Consider the following 26,033-nt stretch of genomic DNA (forward strand, 5'->3'; position numbering starts at 1 on the left):
AAGACACGTGAGGACAGTGGGGGTGTATTTCTCAAGATTAAACTCAACAAAGTTTCTGAACAAGGTAGGCACCCAAAAAACCAATAGTATTTGGTGGGCCAAATTAAACCAAGCCATAAAACACCCTAAATATCTCACTGATGGCACAGCATCATAACACTGCAAATTCTGAATTGCAGAAATTCATATGTAGAATTTCTGCTGAATAGAGCCTTACAGTAAATGTGTTAAGCTGTTAGTGGTTAACAAAACTAAGTAAAATATAAAATGCATGCTCAGCAACTACCAGTTAAACTCATTGGCATTTGTAGTTTTAATACATCCATTATCAGCAATGGACACTATGCCAGAAAAACGCAACTCCTAGATCGTAAGAATTTTTTTAAAAGCTTTAAAAACAAAAGCAAAAGCAGCCTCCATAAGCAAAATAAACAACAAAACAAAAAATCAAGGCAAATATCGCAAAAGAACTGCAATGTTAGATGAAAAATATACAAAAACCCAACAAGCAACAGAAAAGTGTGAAAGATGTCATGAAAACAAAATGACCCTTAAAAAACAAATCCAAGCAGCTAAACCTGTTTCCTTTTGACTTCATGGTGGTTTACGTATTTTACTAATAAGCTTCGGAATTGTCACTCATACCTAACCAGAATGAATATTGTGAAGGTGGATCAAAGAATTTATTAAAATTATCAAAATCAATACATTAGGCAAAATCATGAACTATGTTAATCAAAATTAAGGCAAGAACATTTACAACAATTAATGCTACAAGAAAGTCAGGAAAACAAATCCCTAATTTCTAAGTATCTTGATCTCTTTATCAGCCAACTCATGTTTACAATGCTATCAACTGAAGCCATGAGTTAAAGGGACACTGTAATTTTTATTTGGAAAATATATATCACAGGCTGTAGATATAATCTCTTTTCTGGACTCCCAATTCATTTTCTATTCCTTCGATAAGTGAACAAGAGAGAGAAACTTTGCACTTACTATACATTCTACTTAGAGGAGCAGACAAGCCACTTACTTTCTCACATATAATCTGCACATGAAGAATTACAGTTTGTACTTTCTCTGGCATAAATAGTGTTTATTAGCAGATACTTCTGCAGATTTTACTCAACAAAACTGATAGCCCCCAAGGGGGTCACATCAATTTCCAGCATTACACAGCATCACAAAAACTTACTACTAAGTTTAATACTAATGGAGACTTAAGACATTTAATTTTTTGAAAAAAAGTATTTCAGTGTCCTTTTAAACAGCCAAATATTCATTGTTTATTTGGCACAAGAATGCTGAGAACATATCAGAATAAATGCTATCGATTTGCAACAGTTCCTGAATTGAAAAGGATTCTTACCTTTAGATGTGACAAACAGTTCTGCAGGAAAACGTGCCAGTTATTTAAAAAAAACTGTTTCTGACTGACACACAACAGGCAGGTGATCAATGGGTACAAAGCCTATGAGTAGGGGGGAAAAAGAATTGATCAAATTGCTCTTCGCAGACCTCCCGAGTCTGGTACATTCAGAATGAGACACACAGTCAGTTCTTGCCTCTCACTCTCACAGTTTTAGCATTGCATGGCAGCCTTTCCCCTGCACTAGGACACGCATGCCAGGCATGGTGTCCTGGGTATAACCCACGTCCTGTAAGAGCTCACGGTGTAAGACCAGGGCAGTGGGACCACGGTGAAGCTCATCCCCTAGCAAGGCCTGATCTCAAACAAACACTGATAGCAGATCTCACCCTTCGTACAATATTCGCTCTTTCCCTGCAACCACATGATTCAATTCATGGGGTCCTACACACTGGGAGAGGGAACTGCCTCTAAGAAGAATATTCAGGAAAAACATCATCAACTCAGTAAAAACCGAGGCAGACTAAGTTGTCAGAAATGTTACTTCTACTCAAGGTCTACTTTTAGTAAGGAATGAAGCAAAATTTAATAAGGTCTGTGACTATGCAGACTAGCATGACTTTGCTTTGCTTTAGTAACATAAGATTTGTTTAAATACCACATACTTTAACAGAATACATAATGGTGATTAATACCAAATCTGACTGCAGATTATCTTGTTATGGAGCAAAATTAAAGAATGAGGATGAATAGGTAAATTGTAATCTTGATGTAACCATGTTTCTGACTTCATAAATAAAATGACATTGTGAATACTAACATCAACTACTTTATGTTATTCTTACATAAGGAATTTAACCATGTACAATGACATATGCTTTATATGCTCAAAATACCAGAAAGTAAAGCTCTTCCCCAACATGAAAGTGAGAATAAATAATTTTAAATTCACTTGCATCTACTGACTATGCCAATTGTAATGCAAAATTTAGTTCTACATTTCCAGCAAAGTTAAGTGAATCGACTTGAAACATGGCTGCCATGGTCATCAAGAATTACCAAATACTACATTAATAAGAAATTTAAATCCTTGCTAAGATGCAGTTTTAGGGGAAAAGCTAAGATGCAGTCTTAGGGGAAAAAAACCCACAGATATTTATATCCGAAAGAGATAATAAAAAATATTGGAAAAAGGAAAACAAAATGTATAAGGAGATGAGAAAACAGGCAGAGGAGGGCTATTAACAGGCTGCTATTTTGCTGGAAAAGTCTTGCCTGACACTTCCATCTTTTAATTAAACATAATTTAAATACACAGACTCCCTGAATGGAAGTTCTTTTTAGAAGAGACATCAGGTTAAATAACTCTGTGCTAAAACCCACTAAAATAATCATAACGAAGCATTGATTTCAAGACAATCTCACAAGTGAGATAACAGAGCACGTATCTTCCACAAAGAAACAAATCAAAATTAGAGCAAATACACATACACAATGTGAATTTAATTATACTTGAACCGAGGAGTTAAGATTTAAAGTAATACAGCTGTTAGCTTTTCCTCATATAATGTACTAGCTTAAAAGCCTAAGATGAGCAAAATTGAGAAGTTGAAATATTTCTTTAAAATACCAGCGAATGCTTCTTTCTTGAGCTCAATTCAAAGGTAGTCTGATAAAGCATCTCCACAAAATTTTTCAAACATGGCACATTCACTTCATTTTTAACAGCCTATTAAAAAAAAAACCACACACATAAATGGGTTTAAAAGTTTATACAGAAGGCAATTTACATATACATTAAAATGTCCATGAACTCAAGAACATTCAAAAGTTAAATGTCACATTAGGCAAGTATTTGAGTGTATCTACCTGAAATATAAACAGAAGCATAAGAAATCATGTCATACACTACAACCATACAGTTAAAAAAACCAAACAACAAAGCAAACCCAAAACTCATTAAAAAACTACTATTTTAAGAATGTGGCCTGTATTCCATACTTAAAGAAGAAAAAGTGTTTGCCACCAACTAACAAATGAAAACTACACTAAAATTCTTTATAAGCATAATTTCATATATTTAAAAAAAATAATACCCATAACTTTTTCACTGTTCCCCTCTTCAATGCTCCCCTTTTCTTTTATGTCCTCCAGTTCTGAAAACTGAAAACTTAGGAAATGATACACAGGATTACCAGCCAACCAACCATCTAAGTTGTCTTTGTTCAGCTTTCAGAATTAATGAAACAGATACATGGAGCCCTACACCTTTTTTACCCACTCTGTCCTTGCATACAGAATAGCCTTCCTTCCACAAACCAGGCAGCTACCTTCTTTATCAAAACCTCTGCAAGTCTCTTAGGTTTCTCTCTGGATACCTGTGATGATCCATTTAAACATTATTTTCAACCTACTGTTTTATACTGTGTTTCTGCTTTTTTTATCAAACATGGGGGTGGAGTGTTGGAGAGGGGGTCAGCTTTTCTGGAAGAGATCCCCTACACTTATAATTTCCCCATAATATAAGGTAATTTTTTGTTAGTTTTTATTATTCAAAGTTATTAAAAGATATGTCCACCTTGCTAAGAACACTCTGAAAACATTCATGATAGGGAACCATAAAAAATAGTGTATAATATCTCTGTAACATGTACAAACCCAAAAAGAATGAACTGAGAAAGTAGTTATGTTTTAAATCACTTCCTACGTACCATCAAATTACTTATCTTTTGCTATTCTTAAGCTATCAGTTGATCAGTACCCCGCTAGCTCCACATGAGAAATTAGTTGTTGTCAACACCACACTGTTGCTTTGGGATATAACCTTGGGCTTACAGATCAGCCTTAACTTCCCCGCTGTAAAATATGCTGTCATACGTCATACCTGCAGGGTTCAAATCAGGTCAGATTTTTAAAAATGCCTGAATGACTAACCAAGAGAATGAGAGTAAAGAAGTCACAATGCCAAAACCCAATAGCTTCCTCACTTCAGCAATTTTCTGTATCCAAGATACAGAAAAATCTAGATTCAGTTCCTTCATCTGCTTCAGAAAGATTCAAATTTGCATCTCACATCTTCCAAGAGAATGACTAACCCTCTCACCTGCATCTCAATCTGGGATGGGGCTCTCCACTTCTATTTAAGAAGCTCTGTTTGTATGAAATGATTAGAGACTCAGTGAGTCAGAAGGAAAGATCAAGCCTCCCTCACCAAACGTTTAAAGCGCTGATTCAGGCTATGCTTGTAGGAAGCGATCCACAAACACCACACGTGCTGTGCACAGCCAGCGTGTGTGCCTCCGCGGTTACTACTGGATAGTCCCAATTCCCAAATGCTGCTTCTGCCTCACTACTGTACATGCAGTTTTCACCATATTTAAATTATGATTTTGCAAACTAATACTTCTGTTTACCTAAATGCTAAGTACTATCAAGATGCACCCTGACTCCAACTGCCGAGCAACTATGGAGTTCAAAATGACAAATGCATTCACCTTTTAACAGAACAAGAAATTCTTCTCTGTAAGAGTATAAGTATGCCCAGGAAAGATCAACACTTCAGTCAATAAACAGTTACTACTAACACCACCCCTTGGTGGTCATGCCTTAGGAAGAAAGATTGTCTCCTTTCTCATTTTTTTTTAAAAAAACCCAAGGTTGAGACCAGTGAAGGGAGAGAAGCATTTCACCATGGCTCAGGGCAAGGCAGACTGTTTGAAAGAGGAATCAGAGTTCAGAGAGATTTATCTTCCTTTCCCTACAAGTTTGCTTAGACAGGATCCCCACCCAACGTGCTAGTCTTTGTCAATCCCATTCTACAAAACGGGATCCACACGTCTCGGTTCTCCATATATAGCAAGATATGTCCCTACAATCGGTCGTAACATGGAGCCATGACCTGCCATTTTTTGGGACAGCACGCTGAACACACTGTGGCCTAGCATTTACTAATACAACTATCATTTTAGACAACAATCACAGCAAGTATCCATCTATTACAATGAAACTTTCTGAGCTTGTGGTAAACGGTCAACTTCAGGTATACTGAGCTGCCATAACTTCTGGTTGACCAAGTTTTACACAACTGAGCAAAGCGGCCTTGGAGGAAGGGGGAGAACCTGTCCTGACCGAACGCATTCTCACAAGCAGCTTTACAGGCACTGTACATCCAACACTGTGATGATATCGAGGGTTTCTTCTTGTTCATGGCTGCTGAGTAAAATTTCTGGCTTTAGATTTAAAACACATATGGGAGATGACTGACTGCTCTTCCACTTGGAGGATTACATCTAGTGGACACTCACCTATACAAACAATTTTTATTTAATTAGCCAAAACCTACATTCTTCCTTCTTGCATAGGAGTTCACGCTCTCCCTACTGGACTGTAAAAATGTTACATATCTCAGTTTATTCTAGAAAGAACTCAACAGGTTTCAGCTAATAAAGAAAAGTCAATGGGACTTCTTGAGTGAACAAATATTAAACCAAGGAGATTTCAAATTTTTAGAGCAAGTATAAGATTACACAGTGCTCTGGTGATAAAAGGGTCTAGAAAACAGACAATTTTAAAAGTTCTGAAAAAAGACTGCAAACTATGTGGAAACACAAATCACACTGACACATTTCCCTTTAAAAGATTAAGTAGGTGCTTGTAATTTACTTAAGTCTTTTTGAATCTGTAAAAATGTAATATTGAGGGGATTAACAGAAACAATTTTAACAATGAGAGCCTAATTGAAAGTGAGGGGAATAGCGGGGGGATGGGATGGGATGAGGGACACACAAAAAAAAAAAAGAAAAATACTTACAGCAGCCACAGGGATAAGAATTTCCACAAACAAACCAGCAAGTGCATGTTTTATATCTTTATCTTTTACTTCCAGGAAGTATTGAGCACATTCCTTAGTAAGGAAGCATAGAAAAATATTTAGAAAAAAGACGACAAATGTCACTATGCCATAAAAACCACTAGCAGTATCACATTAATTGCCAGTTTGAATTTGAAACATGCAATGTGTTTAAGTTAGTCTTACATTCCTTGACAATATCAACTTTACAAAACATCAGAAACTTTAAAACCTGCTTCCCCAGCAGTTAAAAAGACGTTGAAAGAACATTTGTAATACCAGATAGCTATTTACTTTCTACTCAGAATATAAAAGAATATAAATATGCACATTTTTCCTCAGATTATTCTGAAGTTTCAAAAAATAAATGCTTATCTCTATTGAAATTATTAGAAAATAGTATTTTATTTTTTATATACTCATTTTCATTTTCAAGATTACTTTGATGCAAAGAAAATTTTACAGAGAAATAAATAATCCATACACATGTTTGCACACTCCACTATACCTAACTGACCACTCTGGACACAATCTAAAGCACCTATGTGTATGTTAGTTTTTTCAGGATTGAGATCAATGTCAATGGCTGTTAAACAGCTCTAATAAAATTTATGACCAAGTTGCAATAACTTCAGTTACTGTGGAATGGGCGAGTTATTCATTAGGACAATTTTTAATCCACAATCAAGAGAAGCAAACAAAGAGATTTTAAGTCTCTCTGAAAACTAACTGAAGTGTTTTTTAAACAAAAGTGTTTCTTGGCATGTGAGCTGTTAAAAGAAGGTATATCAAGTAAATTTTCTTCTTTAACCCACTGCTTTCATAAAGAAAGAAAATTATTTGATTGCTACCCATTTTCATTTAGTCTTGGATAAATTCATATATTACAGGTTTGCCACATTACTGAGACAATTGAGAACAGGTTCTCATTATGCTAGGTACTCACGAACTGCAGAGAAACAAATGATTCATACCTCTGAGAACTTATAAACTAAACAGAAAAGGATGAAGAATGACACACAAGTAGAGTGAGCGACTGATCACAGCAAACATCATTGTAGCTTCATGACTTAATCAAAATTATGCTCATTTCAGTTTTCTGTAATACTCATTTACCTGCATGAACTGAAATGATGCTTCAAAATCCTCCACGGGATACATCTTTACTCGAAAAAACTTCATTCCCATAATCAAACTGATGATACTTTGTACTACATGAGGACTCTGTTCTTTTTGTCGCAGTTCCTTTAATTCAGTGACAAACTTCTTCCTAACAGCTTGAAACCTGAACAAGGGATGTAGATGGCAATTATTTGCATTCTTAGTTACTTTTATATGATGTCTATAATTTTGAAACGATTTCTTTAGTCTGTTAATGATAACAGCACCTACAGTAAAAGAAACACAAGCAAGATGAACCCTGATACTTTAAATCTAGGCATTTAAGAGTGCCTATGATGTTCAGCACATTAGAATATACTTGTTAACCGAACAACCACTATTGACTGACACCAGGCCTCCTTTCCCTGCACCTGCAAGTTGACAGCAAAGCAATTCAGTATTGTACTAAAGATTATTTCTTGATTTGTTCAATTTTATTGGGCTGGAACATGAGACAGACACACCAGACTACACCTGACTACACTTGACACTTAAGAGATTAGTTACTGGGGTCATTAATAAATGCTACTATATTAAATAGTCTTTAAGTCTAGAGTGATTTTTCCCCAAATGCAAGAAGAGTCAGAGACTGAACTTACTTTGATTGAGCAAGAACCCCTGTCACTTCTGCATATAAGTCTGCAATAATATGCACGTTCCCAGTGTTGGTTCCTGAATACCTAAAGAGGAAAAAAAAAAAGGAAAAAAAAAAAAAAAAAAGGTGTTAAATACAACTTTGTTCTTCCAAACCCCAAGCGTGTTCTCAATTACAAACAAAAAGTTTGTTCCATAGCAAGGCGGATTATTACCATAAAGACAACGAAAGTCAAGCATAAAATGCATGGGTGACATTTAAAGTGATGTAATTTCATTTAGAGGACATAAGAGACATATTCTGCATAGGAAGTTTACTATAGTTATCCAAACTTGGACTTTTCTTACTCTGGCTGGCTATGCAAATCATTCCATATATTCTAAGCAAAATAAACTTAGCATTATATTGAACACAGCTGTGTTCTTTCAAGATACGTTTTCAGTTTAACAATATCAACCAGTGTTTGTTTACAGTATTATCACCAACATGTTACATGTGAGGCAAAGGAGAACAATCACAACAATCAAGCACAGGCTGGTAATACACACAAAATATTTTGAAGTACACAAGTGAAACTTACCCTTCCTTATGTTTAAAGTGCTTAAAAGCCAAGTTTAGAACTTCATGTACTAAAGGATCTGGCACTGGATGAACAGGTATCTGAAATGCAGGTATCATTTATATGTATGTATATATACACGTATGTATGCACCAAGTAAATACACAGTACTGTGAGATGCTCTGTAGAAATCTCTCCCACTAGTGTCAAAGGAAACATCCTTTGTTGGCATACGATATAAAGTTAATTCTGCAATATATGAACATTTACACAACCTGTATTGACATTCTCTTAAATTATTTTGCATACTGGCTTTTAGGGATTAAATTCATAATAAAATAAACAACAGTAATGTAAACACTATGAATTTGTCATCAAAATTTATCAGACTAGGTTAACTATGCATCTTTCCACACTTTCTACCTTGTGTGGTGTTACTATTGCAGATTTAACCTCAAAATGCAATTTGTCTCAATATAAAGGAAGACAAAACCAAAAAATAAGAATGCAGAAGAGATGATCCTCTCTATTTTAGACTTTCTGCAGATGAAAGCAGTCAAAACATATAAAAATCTTCCTAGCAATAAGTAAAAATTTGGTGAGAAACAAAAACAAAGCATTGATTAGAAGGCCCTTTTTTACTGAGGTTCTCTTTGACATCACCACTTTTCTCAGGTTTAAAAGAAAACGTTTGCTTAAAAATCAAATGTATTCTTTAAAAAAAGCACTACATATAATTATCAAGTCATAACATCTTTAAAATTTCAAAGCAATTTAGGTAGGGACTAGGATAACCCTACTAAACATTACTGCTTAAGAGTGATTATGATTTTCACTAAAATATATTAAAAGAAAAGATTACTGTCTTGTCTACAGAAAATGAAGCACACACTGCTTGAGAATTTCATACTCTTCTGCATGAAGAAAGCTACTTGTCCAAGAACTTCCAGTTACTGGAACTGGCTATTTACATGCATATTCACACAATGAGTAATACGTGGTCATTTAAGCAAAAGATGTTTGTTCCTACATAGGCCATGTCTGTCACCCTCTCTCCAGATGCTCTGTGCATATTACAGAAATGGCTGGATCATACCCTTTGCACCCTCTAAAACCAGTTTCTGACAATTAAACAACGATAGCGCTCCCAGGAAGACGGGAAGATGGATGTAATGTGAACGTAAGCACGTTTATTGATAAAAAGCCATCCTTTCTGCAATTTGTTTGACTGCCTAATTGCAAATTCACATTACAGGCAGAACATACAAGCCTTCCCTTAGATAACTTTTAATACTAAATTGACTGAAGGATTCTCTTAAGTGGTGTATCCATGTTTAGTGGCCCATTGCAGGTCTTTAGCAGAAGAAAAATCCTTATCAGAAAAATACCTATCTTGTCTGGAGTACAAGCGTGAGAGGCTCACCAAGCATTACAGGAGTCACAACAGACTCTCTTCAAGACCAAAACTTTGGCACCTCTCCTGACATCTGAATCACTGGCAACACATACCCTACTCAACAGAAAAACTAGTACCAGTTCAAAATACAGAAGCTACCCATACAACCCTGCAATCCTAAACAACTGATTCCATTACCCTTTTTCTTTCGCACTGATAGAAAATTTAGGCAGGGAGAGAGCATGAACTAAAGATTTTCTGTAAAACACGAACACATAAGAGTGTGATGGTTTGACTGTTCTCTGCATCTCTGTGCACGCAGTATAGGAGTATCACTCTGGATGATGGGTCGGTGTCTCAGAGGACAGGCAGCTCTTTTGTTTTACTGTTTTCATTTTTCCCTATATCACAAACATGCCATACACAACCACATAAACATAAATCTCCTACAAATAATTTGCAAACTAAACCATAGTCCTTGCTTTACTTAGTACATAAAGCCATTTAATTTTCATGTACCTATACATAAAAGACATAAACTACTTAAGTATTTGAAATGTGAAATTTGCTCAAGTCTGCTTCATGTTTCAAACCATTTCTTATAGTAATCTTTTTCTCCTCTCAAAAAATGCGAGAAAAAAATGCTGCTAATTGAAGCCAAACTCTATCCTCTTGTCCATACATCAATGCAAATTTTATATTAACAGCAACTGTGTGTGACATCATCTAGCACTACACTATAAGGCCAAGCAAAATTACATATCCTTTCTAATTTTTTAAAAAAGTGACATTTTAATATTGTCATTCAATGATTTCACATTGCATTTCAAAAATGTTTAAGAAGACAAAAGGTACTGAACATAAATAAAATGTTATTTTTTACAGTTTTGCTTTTTGCAGTACAGCAGCAGCTTTGACTTAGTGGATCCAAGACATGTGAACTGAGATAATGTAAGCATGTAAAGAAAAGACAGGAGAGGCCAAAGGCTTTATGCAACTGAGAGTATAATTACAGCCTTGCATATGCTCATCATATATATGGTCCAGCTTTTAATATAAAAATTAAGGAGATGATCAAAACTGACATTAAAAGCAAAAGATTAAAAGAAGTTTGCCAAAGCAAAAGAGCTTACCTGTTTTAGAACCTCTATTAAAACTAAACAAAAAATGAAATCTACAGCTAAGTCCCTCCTTTCAAGTAGATAATCTCTTTCACGTTGTTGGTCATCCCTAAAATAAGAAATCAAGAACACACATATCATACACAAGACTGAACACAAATGTTGCAGAGAAGGGTTATACATGTCTTTCATGCAATCGTTGTTGCACACATGTATAAAATGGATGGTTAGAAAGACTTTAGGGTTTGGTGCAGCACTGACATCTTGCCTCCTGAAATGACCTGCCAATAACCAAAACAATTCAAAAAGGGACAAACTAGCTTGGAATTATCAGCGTCCAACTTCCTTCTGCATATCAACCCCAAAATCATTAAGTCACTTCATGCGTATCATCTATGCAAGTTAAATACACTACCTCAAAGAAGCCCATGCTCTTTCTACACAGATTTAGGTGACGACAGATCCAAATACAAAATACTTGTCAAAAAAGTACAAACCACACATTTTCTTACAAGAAAGTACACAAAAATCAAACAGACTTCTGCAAGGAAAACTCTTACCCCTTTGATTTTGTGCTAGACCGAGGTCTATATTCATAAGATTCATCTTCTGTTCCATTTTGACGCCTGTACCAGTCAAACAAGGTGCGTAATAAGGAGGGGAGACAGTGCTCTGCTACTGAGCTCATAGAGCTTATCAACTGAAAAAAAGTAAGAAAAATCGTTTAGCACGATAAAGCAATCTAAAAATCCTAGCATTATAATCATTCTTTCCAATTGGTTTTTAATGTTGAAAACCATATATCATATAATTTTACAAAGTGGCAACTTTATGTATCATTTTCACTAGGACAATTACTGTAAATATGACACACTAAGTCAATTATTATGATAAACTTAAGCATATAAAGTGTTCCAAAGCTCACGGGGATCACAGAATCCTAAATGTATACAGACAACCCATATAAAACCATTGAGAAAACAGCAGAGATTTTAGGATGTCCCTGAATGTTGCCATATGTATCTCTGAAGTATCCATACCTTTACATTACAAATGACAGGTAAGAGGTAACCCTCCTAAACTGAGCAAGTATGTAACCTTCAAAAACATGCTGCTTTGGTTATTATACAAACAAAAATAAGAGCCTTTTAGATATTCTGCTCTACTTTTAATACGTTTGACTGGTCTAGATCTCAAGCTACATTTACTTTCAGCATAACCCCCGTATCTACTGCTCTCTTTCAGAAAACCCATATGAATTGTAAACTTATCTGTGAAACAGTGGCAACAGAAAGCATTATAGAAGGAAGACTTTAACACGGTATGAAACTTAAATTCTCTAGGCTTCCTTTAACTTAAACAGAACTCATCAGTGCCCATGCTTGGAGAGAAGAATGACTGGAGAAAGACAGCATAAAGCAGCTATAAACTCCCTGCCAGGAGGCAGCAAGCTCATCCCCAAAACACTGGCTGGAAAAGGGGAGTTACCACATTGCTCACTGATGCCATGTATTAATTACCTCTTGCATCTTTCAAATAAGAGATTTCAATAGAAGCCATCCTCATGCTATAACTTATCTATTATTCACTATTCCAGAAAACCAAGATAACATCAGTGCCATTATTTCTTTGTCCTCATTTGAAGCATCTTGGTTTTTCAGGTTTGGGGAAGGGATGGGGGCAGGTTAACCACACGGAAACCTCAGGAGGATCTCTTTCAAACATCTGAATACTTTACTCAGCTTGTTAACCAGTCAGCTATTCAAGTCACAAGAATTAAGTAGTATTCTTGACTCTCTGAAAAATCCTTTAATTATATAAACAAGTGAAGAAACTTCCTCAAAATAAGTAAAATCATATTCTTATTCTGTAAGTTCATAAAATTTTAAATCCCAGTATACAATACAAACTACATATATTCCAAATCTGAATAGGAACTAGGTTTCATTAAGAAATTTTTACTAGAATAATAAGATTACTTTTTTTCTTATTATTATTGTCTGTCAATAGGACATTCACTAAAAAGGGATTCAATGGAAAAACTAGGCATGCCTGATGCAGGAGGGGCACACACATTGAGCTAACTGCACAAAAAGATGAAGGCAGTTACTGCAGGCAACACAAAACCATACGAAGGCTTTTTAACACAGAGAAGAAGCAGAAGCCAGAAATACTCCATAGGCTTGCTGTAATGCCTTGCATCTCAGAGCAAAGACAAAATTTTGAGAATACCTTCTTTCTTATACTAATATTTGTTGAAATCTTTATGCCTTGCTTTGGAAACCAAGCATGTTGTAAGCCTGTTCCTTGTGCACCCATATCCATACAAAATAAATACCCAGTCAACCAACCAACATACATCAGACTTCTAGAAGTGGACAGTAAAAACCAGCTCAATTTTACCACTTTAAAGTTACATTGTGATCTGAAATGAAGCAGTGCGTGATGAAAAGGAACGCATACAAATTACGATGTTGCTCAAGAGAATTTTCTGATGTGGCAGAGGTCTGACAAACTTCCTTGGAAAAAAAACAATAGTGAAAACTTGCGAAAAGGGAGAGGAGAAGAGGAAAGAAAAACTATGAGGAAATTTGAGATGCTTGTGGGCTACTATTAAAACTATTATCCTTCGGTAAGAGGAAGCATCAGAAAAAAGAACTCAAAAGACTCATTTGTATTGACAAGGCTTCAAAAAATCTTCACCTAGATTTCATGTGCAAGAAATGCCTGTTGCTTGCATCAGCCTGGGGTACTCAAACATCTCTGTTGACCTCACTCCAGCCATGAGCAGAAATCACAAGTTAAAAGCATTAATATATTTGGGGGGGGGGGCGGGGGGGGAATATTCAGAAAGCAGAAAGAATGAACCCTCCTCATGAGTTACTAAACTGAAGGTATTAGACTCAGCATAAAATCATCAATGTAACTGGTAATCCTTAGAATGAAAGCTAAAGGTAAACTTGATGAAGAAGGGATCTATCACCAACCAGAGCAATCCAAAATGTGTTTTGCCTTCAGAATTTACTGTCAACTGCCATACCCCAAATAACCTAAACAGTGGGGAAATACATTAATTTCTTTCTCTAAAAATAACAAGTTCTCTTTCTCTAAAAATAATGATATATCCAATACGTTGCACAGAGCTATGTTCATACAGCAACTACACACGCAACAGGACAGATTAAGCGAACACTGAAGTTACCTTGTGCTGTCAACGTAAAATGACCCCACAAAGCACTTCTACTCCTCTGCCCTTCTTCTGAACTGATGAGTTTATTAGTAGAAGGAAAAGAAGAAAGCTGCATTTTAAGCTTTACTAAACCTTTTCCTTAGGTTTTCCTGCAAGTTTACACAGTATATTAAGCCTACTACCATTCATAAACGTTCCAGCAGTTAGGCAATATACATTGTCTTCTACAGAAACAAGCTGTATCACATGCATTAAAAAATTTGTCATTGGTAAAGTGCTAAACCCAGAAACTACTGGCATTATAAATCATTTTCTTCTTGAAATGAAAAATCAGTTTTACATTATAATTCTTTATTTCCTGCCAAGTTTTGCATACTTAACATTATAATGAAAAGGCATTGGAATTAGCAGGAAAACTAAATCTTTGCTCGTATTACATAGCCGCTAAGCAGAACATGAGCTATATGCTTACTCTTTTTATTTAAAATAATTACCATACTGCTTGGATACTAAATTCAAGATAATCTTACATAAAAATTATAAGAAAACCCTTTTATTTTAGCATTAAATTATGCCTAGGTTGAAAGCAGCAATCCAGACAGAGATCCTGTAATGCCCAAGAGGACAGGGCTGCACTAGTCATCATCTCGGAATGAAACAGCAAAGCGTGCTCTAGTCTTAAAGGCCGTAACACATTGCTAATTGCTGCACTTAACATAGCCAACAGTAGATTGCGAGGTAAGGAGAGAGATATGCAAAATCACAGTAAGATGCTAGAGCCCAAACTCCAGCTATGGCCAAAATCCTGATCCTGAAAACATTGCTCAAGTTGTGCCTAATCATGAACAAGCCTGAACCCCAGAGACACATCTGCTTTCAGTCACCGAGATGGCCAACAATATGCTTCTGCATGATCATAAAGTTTTGGTGTCTTAGGACAAAAGTAGGAAATTGCCAAGTATGATTTCTACAACAAACAAAAGAAGAAAAACACAAGCTATTTCAGTTTCAAGCTGTACAAGCAAAAATATTTTAAGAAATGCAATATATGCTCTATAAAAAAATTCCTCTCCGGTAGCTTCTTGATGCACTGGGAATGATAAAGGGAAAGCACTGGTACTAAAATGCTAAAATTTTTAACAGTTTGGAAGCGTATCAACATAAAAATTTCCTTCTCATTTTCCAAAGTTTCATCTCTTTTAGCTAAATTCACATTTTTGTTCCAGTTAAAACCTCAAATGACAACTAAAAGAACTGTACTATTTGAAAATTAAAAACTACTGATTTTCCACACTCGGATCTAGTAGCAACCCTCTTGGTCTGGTTATGCTTCCAACAGAAACAACTTTCATAATCCCATTAAACAGCTATTTTACTTTTTCACGATAGGGACAGGCAACACTACACACCTTCCTCCTCCATCCCTCTTCTCATCACTTACTGAGCTGAAACTAGATACCTTCTTACTCCCAGAGTCCCTCTTGTGTTTCAATCATGCTCATTTTACTCACGAAGTACAACACTTACTAGCTCGACACAGTATCAGTACAGCTAAAGCCACTTTTTAGACTTGAATCCCTAACTCCGTCAAGATCTCTGGGTAAACAAGGCTGGCCCAACAACAGCTCTAGCTTCTCTGCTGGATGCTGTGGCTGTACACTCTGGATCCTCCTCTCTCCCATACTTTGCCAATCTCTTTTTACTCTGCAATCTTCTGCACTGCTGCAGAATTGATCTTAATATGGGTTTCATACACTCAACAATGAACAGAGAGAAGCAATCTTAATTCCTTTTGCCAAACAAGAGAGCCATTCTGCTCTGACTTGCTAAAGTAGTTATTCAGTACCATTAAAATTCAGATCTCAATGAATCCAAAGTAGATTACAGATAACAAAAGAACAAAGTAAAAACTCACACACACACATATATACACACAATCAAAACGCATTATTTTTAAAGTACTACATTTTCAGAAAAAAATTTTCAGAGTTTATTTCTGTATTACAAGATTTCAACAGTTATATGCTTTACTTTTTACTTTTCTTCCTTCAGCATATTTTTAGAACCTGTATGTAGTTTAATACATGACTACCAGTGATTTATAAAAAACATCCTTAACTGAGGAAAAATGTGGCGGTAGGAGCGGGGGGCAGAGTTAGTAGAAAAATTAGTACTATTACTGATATACAGATTTCCTTAGATCATCCCTATCATGCATATTATTTAGCTTTTGGTCAGCTTTAAAACTAAATACTTTAGCTACCAAAGAATTTATGCCCTATCCCCCTTCACCCATTTTCCTTGCTTATGAGTAAACTTTAATTTAGGAGAAAATGGCCTTACAGCAGGTTAGATTAGAAAACATTAAAAGGCTATGTGAGGCTTTTGGAGGTGGTTTTGTTCTTGTTTGAAAAGAAAATTATACATCAAATATTACACGCTATTATTTGTTTCTCTTTTGGGAGGAGGGAAAAGAGGTGCACAGATGGCTATTAACTGAAAAGTAGGTGCAGGTCCACAGATTTCACTGCAATGTCTAATATCTATATCTGAGGAGTAATGGAAAGCATGAAACAAAAATCCAGTTACAGAAGATATGGACAGAACATTAAACTTCACACAGTAAGATGCTATTCAGTAACAGTTAAGAACAGGAACAGGCAATTAATAGGGCTTCATCTAAACGCTGCCTCTCCATTGCAAGGAAATAGTTATGGGACAAAAACATGCCTATACTATGAAAGAATTAGAAATACAGACAATAAACATGAATAAATTGAGCAGAGTTATTCCATGTACAGTTCACTTACAGTAAGTGAAACAGAAAAGCCTCATAGTGCAACTATATACTCAAAGGACAAAGTAACATTTTGAATCTACCTTATGCCTGCTGCCATAGAATCAAAAAGCCCTCAGTAAAAGCCATGTTACTGAAATTAACACTATTTGCTTATAAAAGCAGAACCCCAAACACTGAAACAGTAAGTGATATAGGCTGAGGTTACACAAAGTCTGTTAAGAGGAAAAGAAATAAATTAAGTCTTTTTGTCCCCTACCATATTTCAGCATCTTTCCTCCAGCAGCTTTCACTGCCACCTTCAAATAATTAATCTATTCTAGTAGTTTCTTACTATCATATTCGACAACGGAAAATAAAGTCTAACTAACATTCAAGGTCTAAATCTTCTGATCCGATTCAGACGTGGATGTTCCAAGTCATTACAACAGTGAACCACTATTCTGCAAAAACAGAGGCCACCTTAATCCAATAAAAACTGCCTTCAATTACATGTCTCCTACCTGATCAAACTGAAGATCTTCACCTCTCTGAAGAGATCTGGACAAGAGCTTTTCCTGTAAAAAAAATAAAAAGAAACATGAATTTCACAATGCAACTGACTGTTATCAAAGATAGAGTCCTTCTTTCTCAGTTATATTACAGAACAAAGAAATAGCTTTTAACGTGAATGTTTGCATTATTTTTCAGCTAGAACCATTTCTGAAGATGTGAAGTGTACTCACAAAACAGAAGAATACAGATCTAAAATTAATGTGGTAGCTTAATAGTAATAACATTGAAGACAGACAGAAAATGTCAAACACCTCTCCCAAACAGCAGGGTCTACAGCAGCGCACTCAACAGAGATAGCTGGCAGTGGGTGCCAAGCCTAACTTAGAAGGAAAGCCATTCCCATCTGAATTAACAAGCATACTCATGTTCATATACGGCAGTTATTGTAAGCTACAAGAATGAATTTTAAAATGTCTTCACAAAGGCAGAGACAATTGTTCAATGCATTTGTAATCTGTGCTTTCCCTGAACTGCAATGAAAAATAGCTAGAAAACCTAGTCCAGGAAAAGAAGAATGTCAATAATAACTTGCTTTACATTTGAAATAACTTTTTAAGGTACAGAAAAGATGCAATATTACTAGAATGTAATTATTACAATATTTCATTGCTACCAGTACCATAAGGCATACCGCTCTGTTAAAAGCAAAATTAAATTATATAGCTGACAAAATAATTTAGTGAGAATTAAAGCATTAAGAAAACAAAACACTCAAGAACTGTAATAAGAATGTAATAGTAATTCTTACTAGTCACTGCGGAGAGTACCAAATTATACAGTTACAAGAAATACAACTTTTATAGTCTCTTGCTTGGGTATCCCGGAAAATAAAAAAAGAAAAGGGGAAGGGAAAAAAAAAAAGAAAGAAAAAAAAAAAGACTAAGTCCCATGTAACAGCTTTAATGGCATACTACCGTACTGGTTTTGGCTGGGATAGAGTTAATTTTCTTCATAGCAGCTAGTATGGGGCTATGGTTTGGATCTGTGCTGAAAACAGTGTTGATAATTCAGGGATGTTTTAGCTATTGCTGAGCAGTGCTTACACAGAGCCAAAGCCTTTTCTGCTCCTCACACCACCCCACCAGCGAGGAGGCTGGGGGTGCACAAGAAGCTGGGAGGGGACACAGCCGGGACAGCTGACCCCAACTGACCAAAGGGATATTCCATACCATAGGACGTCATGCTCAGCACATAAAGCTGGGGGAAGAGAAGGAAGGGGGGCACGTTCGGAGTGATGGCATTTGTCTTCCCAAGTAACCTTTACACGTGATGGAGCCCTGCTTTCCTGGAGATGGCTGAACACCTGCCTGCCGATGGGAAGTGGTGAATGAATTCCTTCTTTTGCTTTGCTTGCGTGTGCGGCTTTTGCTTTACTTATTAAACTGTCTTTATCTCAACCCACGAGTTTTCTCACTTTTACTCTTCTGATTCTCTCCCCCATCGTGAGCGAGCAGCTGTGTGGTGCTTAGTTGCTGACTGGGGTTCAACCACAACTACAAAGCAGTAAGACACATAAACACGTGACGAGCATTTCTTGCTACTTAAAGAAATTTTAAACTACTTTTCACTTTGTTATAAATTAATCAAAAATGTTATCTTTGACGAGGAAAGTAGAAAAGTACTCAAGGGAAGGAGTTAATAGCTCACATTAGATTGCAGTAAGCAAACAAAGAGCTTTTATGGAGCAAGTCAAGTAGTAAGCTGGAAGAGCTGCTAACTTGCCTGGTCTGGGATGTAAAAGGAGGTGTCAGCAATACTGATAGCCAGTACTGCTCTCAACAGGTTGTGCCTCAGTTAACACAAAATAACTGCTCAGTAGTTCAGCAAGAGACAACACCCATGCTGTCAGGCTGTTGACAAAAATTTAAAAAGTCACTATTGCTTGCCACTCAACACTTGCAAGGCTGCAACAGACAGGCTATATGTTAAACAGACACAAATTGGGATTGCATGTACCAAGTCCAAGATTCAAACTAGCAGCTTATTTTCGCTTGTCCCAATCATAATCTTGAAAATACGAGACAATTTCCTGCATTTTCTGCTATGAGTGCAGCTGTATCTGGTGTTCAAAAGGATACCATCTCTGGCAACTATTATAGCCTCTGAAAACTTGAATTCAGCATTGCCCAGGCAAAAAGCATTTGCCTACTATGAAAGTATAACTTGAAATAATACAGGTACCAATTCACAAGTCAGACCATTTTCACTTTTTAATTGTCTAAGAAAACACTGTCATTTATGTATACTTCCAGTATGCCTAAATAAAAAAAAATACTTAAAAAAGAAGGTTGTTTCAGGAAAATGTATTTAGTATTCTGAAATAGTTCTATTTGTTCATCAATTGATATATTAGCCAATGCTCTTTCACTGCGTATTCAAAAGCAAAGGGGAAAAGCTTTCAGATGCTGGCAAATAAACACTTTTTTGACTCTTACAAATTCATATAATTTTACACGTTAAGTCTGTTCAAAATACTGTTATGGGAATTGACATTTTGCAGCAGATACTAAAAGCTCCAGAGAGCACTTGCAAATCAGAATTCCCTTTTAACTAGAGTTCCTCCCTCCTCTTTTTTTATAAGGAAATGTCTCCTGTAGGTGAATTCATGTTATCTGTACTACGCTTTTAGATAAACTGCACAAATAATTGTAATCTTATCTATAAAGCAGAAACATGAGAAATGTTCCACCCTATATAAACATCATATATTGCTAAATAAACTGAAGGAAAATAACAAGAAAACTATTTCCCAAGAAGATGGAGGAGTGACTTTCCTGTAAGAAGATGGTAAAGGTCAGGTTCCTTTAGTCTCCTTACGATACAATGCCCCAACATGCCACATTTCCACCATGGTACTACAAAACTAGTATACAGGTGAACAAACACTGGGTTTATTATACCCATTGCATGTGTCTAAAACCAGAAATAGCTAAAGAAAAGAATGATAACAAATCAAAGAGAAGTGAAATAATCTGTAAGTCTTTAGATGAAGAAGTTGAAATCCATGTCAATAGATAGCAAACTATTTTTAAGGTAGTTCTGAAAGTTTAGCTTTTTTTCCCCTCACATTCTATACTAATTGAGACACTTCTGTACATCAAATGTCGATATAACCTTTAAGATTTTTAGTATCAGAAAGAATGAAGACCTTACAAGTTCATAATTCTCTCTATTATTTTTCCTCAGCATTAAAGAGCTTAACTGCTACAAGGTAAATATCACCGTAGTTAATGTAACACTGACCAAACAAATGTGACATAACCAAATAATACCCTTTAACCCAGTCACAGGTTTATCAAGGCCTTTGAATTATTTGTATGGCTTTAAAATTTATTTTCTTTCAATGTTGTCTTCTAACTCTGCTTTGTCATGGCCCCACTCGTCTCACATGACTTACAAAAAATCTATCCAACAGCATAAAGTAAAGGTCTGGAAACTTTCACTAAATTAATAATTTAAGATTTATTTTCCTGGCTTCCTGAAGTTCAGAGAGAGATGGATATAATAGGTCTACATTTATCTTTTACAAGTTAAATGAAAAAAAAAAAAAGGACACTATTGAATTAACCAAAGAGCAGTTTGCATCCATTGTGTAAAGCAGAAATGTCAACATATGGCAGGCAGCAAAGATCAGAATGTAGACAGCCGTGCATGTGCTGTGCAAACAACTGCACCCCTGGAAAAGGTACCACCCGTTGGCCCCACTCCAGTATTCACCGGCACCCTCCTCTGGTGACTAGCAGACCTCAGGAGGGTGGCTCAGGTGAACACAGCAAAACTAGCGTACTTGTTTCTGTCCTCCAAGCTGCAAGTAAAACCAGACAGGTGATGCTGCCTTGCCTCTTGTAGCCCAAGAGCTGGGCAGCGCCTGCACCCTTGCCCCAGTCTCAGAGCAGCATACGAGAAACACTACGCTGAAGAAATGCGGTATGCTAAATTTTACAGACTTCAGAAGCTTTTGAAAGCACCTAGGCAAGACTTGCAAAAATGTACAGTGCTAGTCTGAGCAATGTTTAGTATCTCCATGATGGAATAAAATCACTAGTGTTGGCAACAGGCTTAAATACTCTTGCTAGTTTTGACTTAACCGTGAGACTGAACTACAATTTAGTAAGTTAGCAGCTTACCTAGTTAACAGCTTGGTAACTTGGTGGCACCATGTTAAACTCTCTGCTTAAATTCTAACCATCTATAGTTACATGCAGACTGACAAAATACAAGGTAACTGACTTTATCACTAATCTTCTTCACTGGTATAGTTTGTTTCACATTTGGGGAAGGCTGGGATCATGCCTACAGTCATGCTTGCTCAGCTGAGGAAGAGTATTTTAAGCTACAATAAATTGTGTCTGAGCCCTTTTTCCTTTAAAACTATATACTACTACAAAAGACTTAGAAGAATTGATTTTAAAAAAGTGTTTTAATTTAATTTACTCACTAAAAGGATGATCTGCTTTCCTGTGGTTATGTTCACTACTTGAATAATTTATTTTAAGCATTTGCTGATAAGCTGTTTCTGTAACTTTGGAAACTCTGCGGTATTAAAATTTTGCAAGCGGAGAACTCTTAATTAAATCAGTGAAAGGAAACTACCTTGTTACTCACTGAGTGTGGTAAGTAAATTCACAGCCAGACAAACCATTTAGTTACTTTTTAAAATCACAAGTCAGTTACTTCTAAATGAAACCCATACATCTAGCCAAAATGGTCCCCTCACCCCGACGTGCTGTCTTGATCTGAAGTTACTATTTTTTTAAATTATTTTTTAATTAATTTTTGCTCCCCTACTGGCACGTTCATCTTCAAGTTTTAAAAAGTGTCTAGCTCTTAACTTTAATTGGTCTGGTTCCAAATTCTCTCCAACAGCTTCATCCAACAGCCTAGCTTCATCTAACACATTAAAGATTTATGTAACACTATATATATTCTCCACATTATTATTTGTAGCCAAGTCATCCCACAAAATCAAATCACACTAAAATGATAAAAGGCTTTCCTCTCTTCCATTAAAGCCTTTTCTCCAATCTCAGTCAGTGCCTTTCCTGTGCCTTTTCAGCCTTTTATCTTTCTTTTTAAATGTCATACACCAGAACAGAATATTCAGTATTTATATCAAATACTATGTACAAAAATAAAATCACTTTTAGTGGTTTAGTACTTTAGTACTTCGTTTCATTGAGACACCTAAGGATTCCCGTCTACCTCTTTGTGTTATATAGGCTCAGGTTGTTTCACTTTTCCACAGCTTTTGGTATCTCTCTTAAATTGCTGGTTTTCTATATCGTCCTTCCTTCCCACCAATACAAAATAAGGAATGCTGGCTATACGTGTAAATTTACATTTGATTGCATTAAAAAACATTCTGTTTAAAGGAATTCAGCTTAGCAAATGAACCCAGACAGAACTGTTAAAGACCTTCACAAATGACTACTACAGTAATATTTATAATTTCTTACTTTACCCCAAAGAATTTTATACATACTGTATACACACAAAATATGCAATCACCATAAAACCTCACCAGACAACAGAGCTGGGAATCACTCTTCTTTGAAAAGTGGATTATTTCATTAGTTTCATGGGTTTTCTAATTTAAAATCTGGTGAGATGTTTTGATTCTGTATGATTAACAGATTTAAAAACATTTGTTTAACTAACAGTCAACAGTGTGGCAGGGAGACACGGCCCGGGATTGTCGTCGGAGGATTTATTTAATCTGGTCTAGGGACAAGCTTTGCAGTGCAAGTGAACTCCAGGGCTATTATATTTGCCTTGCTACCAGTATTCCAGTGAGGAGATTTAACTCCAAACTAGCTGTGTCTACAGGAAAAGCCTTCTTCACCTTACATGAATTACAGCCAGTCTATGTCACTCTGGCCAAGCACCACCCTCCCCGTACGTTTAGCAGATGAACGGAAAAGGGACCGAGGGAGCGGCATTTGCAGCAGTAGGCACACAGACCACCCTGAGTGGAGCTATCTGCCTTTCCACCCACAGCATCACCACCCCTAGAGCTCTCATGTCATTTCTCAGCCCTGTACCCTTCACCATTTGCATGCCCCTTTTCCTACAAAGTTTCTGTGCTTTCTTATCAAACCCTCCTGAATACCTGACTCTTTCGGATGTCTGTAAGGAAACAAACAAGTTATGTTTAAGTTGTAGGTTTGCCTGGTACACACACACACACATATAACATATACCTAAGCAGGTGTGTATAAAGAAATGTTTCCTTTTCCTCAGCCTTTAATCTACTAATGGTTTTAGTTGAAGATGATTCCATCAGTGATACCACAAAACACGTTTAGCCCCATTTTTGTGTGCTTTTGGATTGTTTCTTAATAACGTTTTTTCCTAAAGTTTCAAAACTGGGGCTCAAGTGCTCACACATGCACTTATGCACATAACACTTCTGCAAGCAGCACTTGCAAACAGAGGCCGCCTGCAAGCTGGCTCTCTGCGAGCTGCAGTGTCTCACCTGCTCAGCAAATTTCCAAGTTTAAAAAAAAAAAACCCACTTTTTTTCCCCCCAGAAATTTCCAAGTTTAAAAAAATCCATTTATTTCAAGATCATGCAGTCTGGATCACCAACAGAATTTTGCATTTTGCCTAATCTGCAATATATGCTGGCTACTATATTCTTCCAGGTGTTAGCGTCATTACTTTGGAAAACAAACCAAACGCATCTTTTCTTGAAAGTATATTGTCGAAGTATTATTTCAAAGAAACGTCAACAAGAAACACACCTTGCAGTGTTAATGAAGGAACATTTTTTGTTGTCGCTGTTTCCTTTTGTAACTTTACAGAACTTTTGAATACTAAGAGGTCTTGTTTCCAGTAACCACTACGTAACAGTTTTAACGGAAGTCAATAAAACATGATCCAGATAGCAACCTTGTTTGCAGAAGCATATTTATTCTCGAGGTAATCCCTTTGAAAAGTCAACAATATCCGGGGATGTTTTTTTCAGTAACCACATATATGATAAAATCAGTCTATTTTAGAAAAAAAGCAGGACCATTTCAAGGGATACTATGAAAAAAAGGACTCACCAAAGGTTCAGCCATTACAACTTCAATTTTCTTTTCAGCTTGAACAGCAAATTCAGCAAAGAGGCTTTTGATGACATACTCGCCAGGTTTGACATCTGGATCAATAGTAATGTTAGACATGATGAGGCCTCTCTTTTCCCAGGTGGAAACAACACTTGGAGAAACTCTGCGTTTATTTACTCTGCTGGGTGGCGTGGAGGCTATAGAAAAAAAAAGAAAAATAGAGAGCTATAAAGCAGAGCTTCTAAACACAGTGCCTGTCACTTCTTTACTTTCCCGTCCACCACGCAGATGTATTAATACAGTAAATTCTGTAAACCGGAAGGAGGAAGTAACTAGCTATAACACCCAACAATTTTTTTTTTTTTTAATTAGATGGGAAATTCTACTCTAAGTTGCATAAGGGTTTACAATGTAACTCATTTTTGTCATTGATAAAATGCAAAACTGTCTTACACTGTGTGAACCGCCCCATTCTGAATACAAATGTATGATGATCATGATAAAGATTACAGCTTTTAATATCTGGTATCTTCAGTTCAAGTATGACCAAAAAAATCAAATGTTCAATGTAAAGGGTTATCTCCCTGTATTGTGAGAGGCATCTGCCTGATTCAAATCATCCATGAAGTTCAAGTTTCTACTTGGTGTCCAAATATCTTCAAGACAAATATTTCCTTGGCCCCTCTTGACACTTTTTGTCAGTAAGCTGATTTTCCTAACAAGAACGCAAACCCTTTCTAGACATGTCATGCTAACTGTTTTTCTCCGTTCTCTAGTCACAAATCTGAAAGATTTGTTCCTTATCAGAAATACTAATTGATCAATATAAGTAACACTGGACATATTAGTCTCCCTCTCTAAGGATTAGTACTTTCACCTTTATACTGAAATAGTCATATACTAAGTTTACATATATTTATCCATCTTTAATTTTATTTTTCTCCCTAAGCACTCAAAAACATTTCTTTATTATCACACCTGCCACCCAATGTGAATTGCAGGACCGAAAATCATGTATCGGAACTCATTCATACACGAGTTTAACACACGCATAACAATTAGAGTAAAAAATTACAATTCTTGTCTTGCACACTATAACTCAAAATAACTATTGACATCTCTAATGATGCCCCAGATCCACCCAGAAAAGTCTGATATTTCTCTAGCATATTCCATGTCTGCAGACATTTTATTTTATTGATATTAGGAATTTATATTAAGAATTCTTACCTATTGATACTAAGATTTTATTTTCCTAAGATAGTTGTATAGGGAGCCTAGTATCAGTCTATTTTATTGTATTACATATTGCAATTTGTTCAGGTAAGCTTCTTTAAGGCTTTTTGCAGTTAAAGTGTGAGAAGATGCATGTGTCCAATTTCGATG

The 26,033-nt window shown here is 36.1% G+C and overlaps 1 protein-coding gene across 4 annotated transcripts in view; it reads right to left on the minus strand.

Moving 5' to 3' along the window:
• Nucleotides 1-26,033, minus strand: part of FRYL (FRY like transcription coactivator) — a 153,992-nt gene that overhangs the window by 79,574 nt on the left and 48,385 nt on the right. For all 4 annotated transcript variants that reach the window (XM_050895530.1, XM_050895529.1, XM_050895528.1 and 1 more), the window contains exons 2-11: nt 24,645-24,844; nt 17,544-17,597; nt 11,614-11,753; nt 11,066-11,162; nt 8,558-8,637; nt 7,982-8,062; nt 7,338-7,506; nt 6,183-6,275; nt 3,003-3,101; nt 1,373-1,474 (exon numbers count right to left, since the gene is read on the minus strand). In XM_050895530.1, the coding sequence (XP_050751487.1) occupies nt 1,373-1,474; nt 3,003-3,101; nt 6,183-6,275; nt 7,338-7,506; nt 7,982-8,062; nt 8,558-8,637; nt 11,066-11,162; nt 11,614-11,753; nt 17,544-17,597; nt 24,645-24,844 (1,115 nt within the window). The remainder of the gene's footprint in view (nt 1-1,372; nt 1,475-3,002; nt 3,102-6,182; nt 6,276-7,337; nt 7,507-7,981; nt 8,063-8,557; nt 8,638-11,065; nt 11,163-11,613; nt 11,754-17,543; nt 17,598-24,644; nt 24,845-26,033) is intronic.

This window comes from Gymnogyps californianus, chromosome 4, assembly GCF_018139145.2.
Source record: "Gymnogyps californianus isolate 813 chromosome 4, ASM1813914v2, whole genome shotgun sequence".
NCBI lineage: Eukaryota > Metazoa > Chordata > Aves > Accipitriformes > Cathartidae > Gymnogyps > Gymnogyps californianus.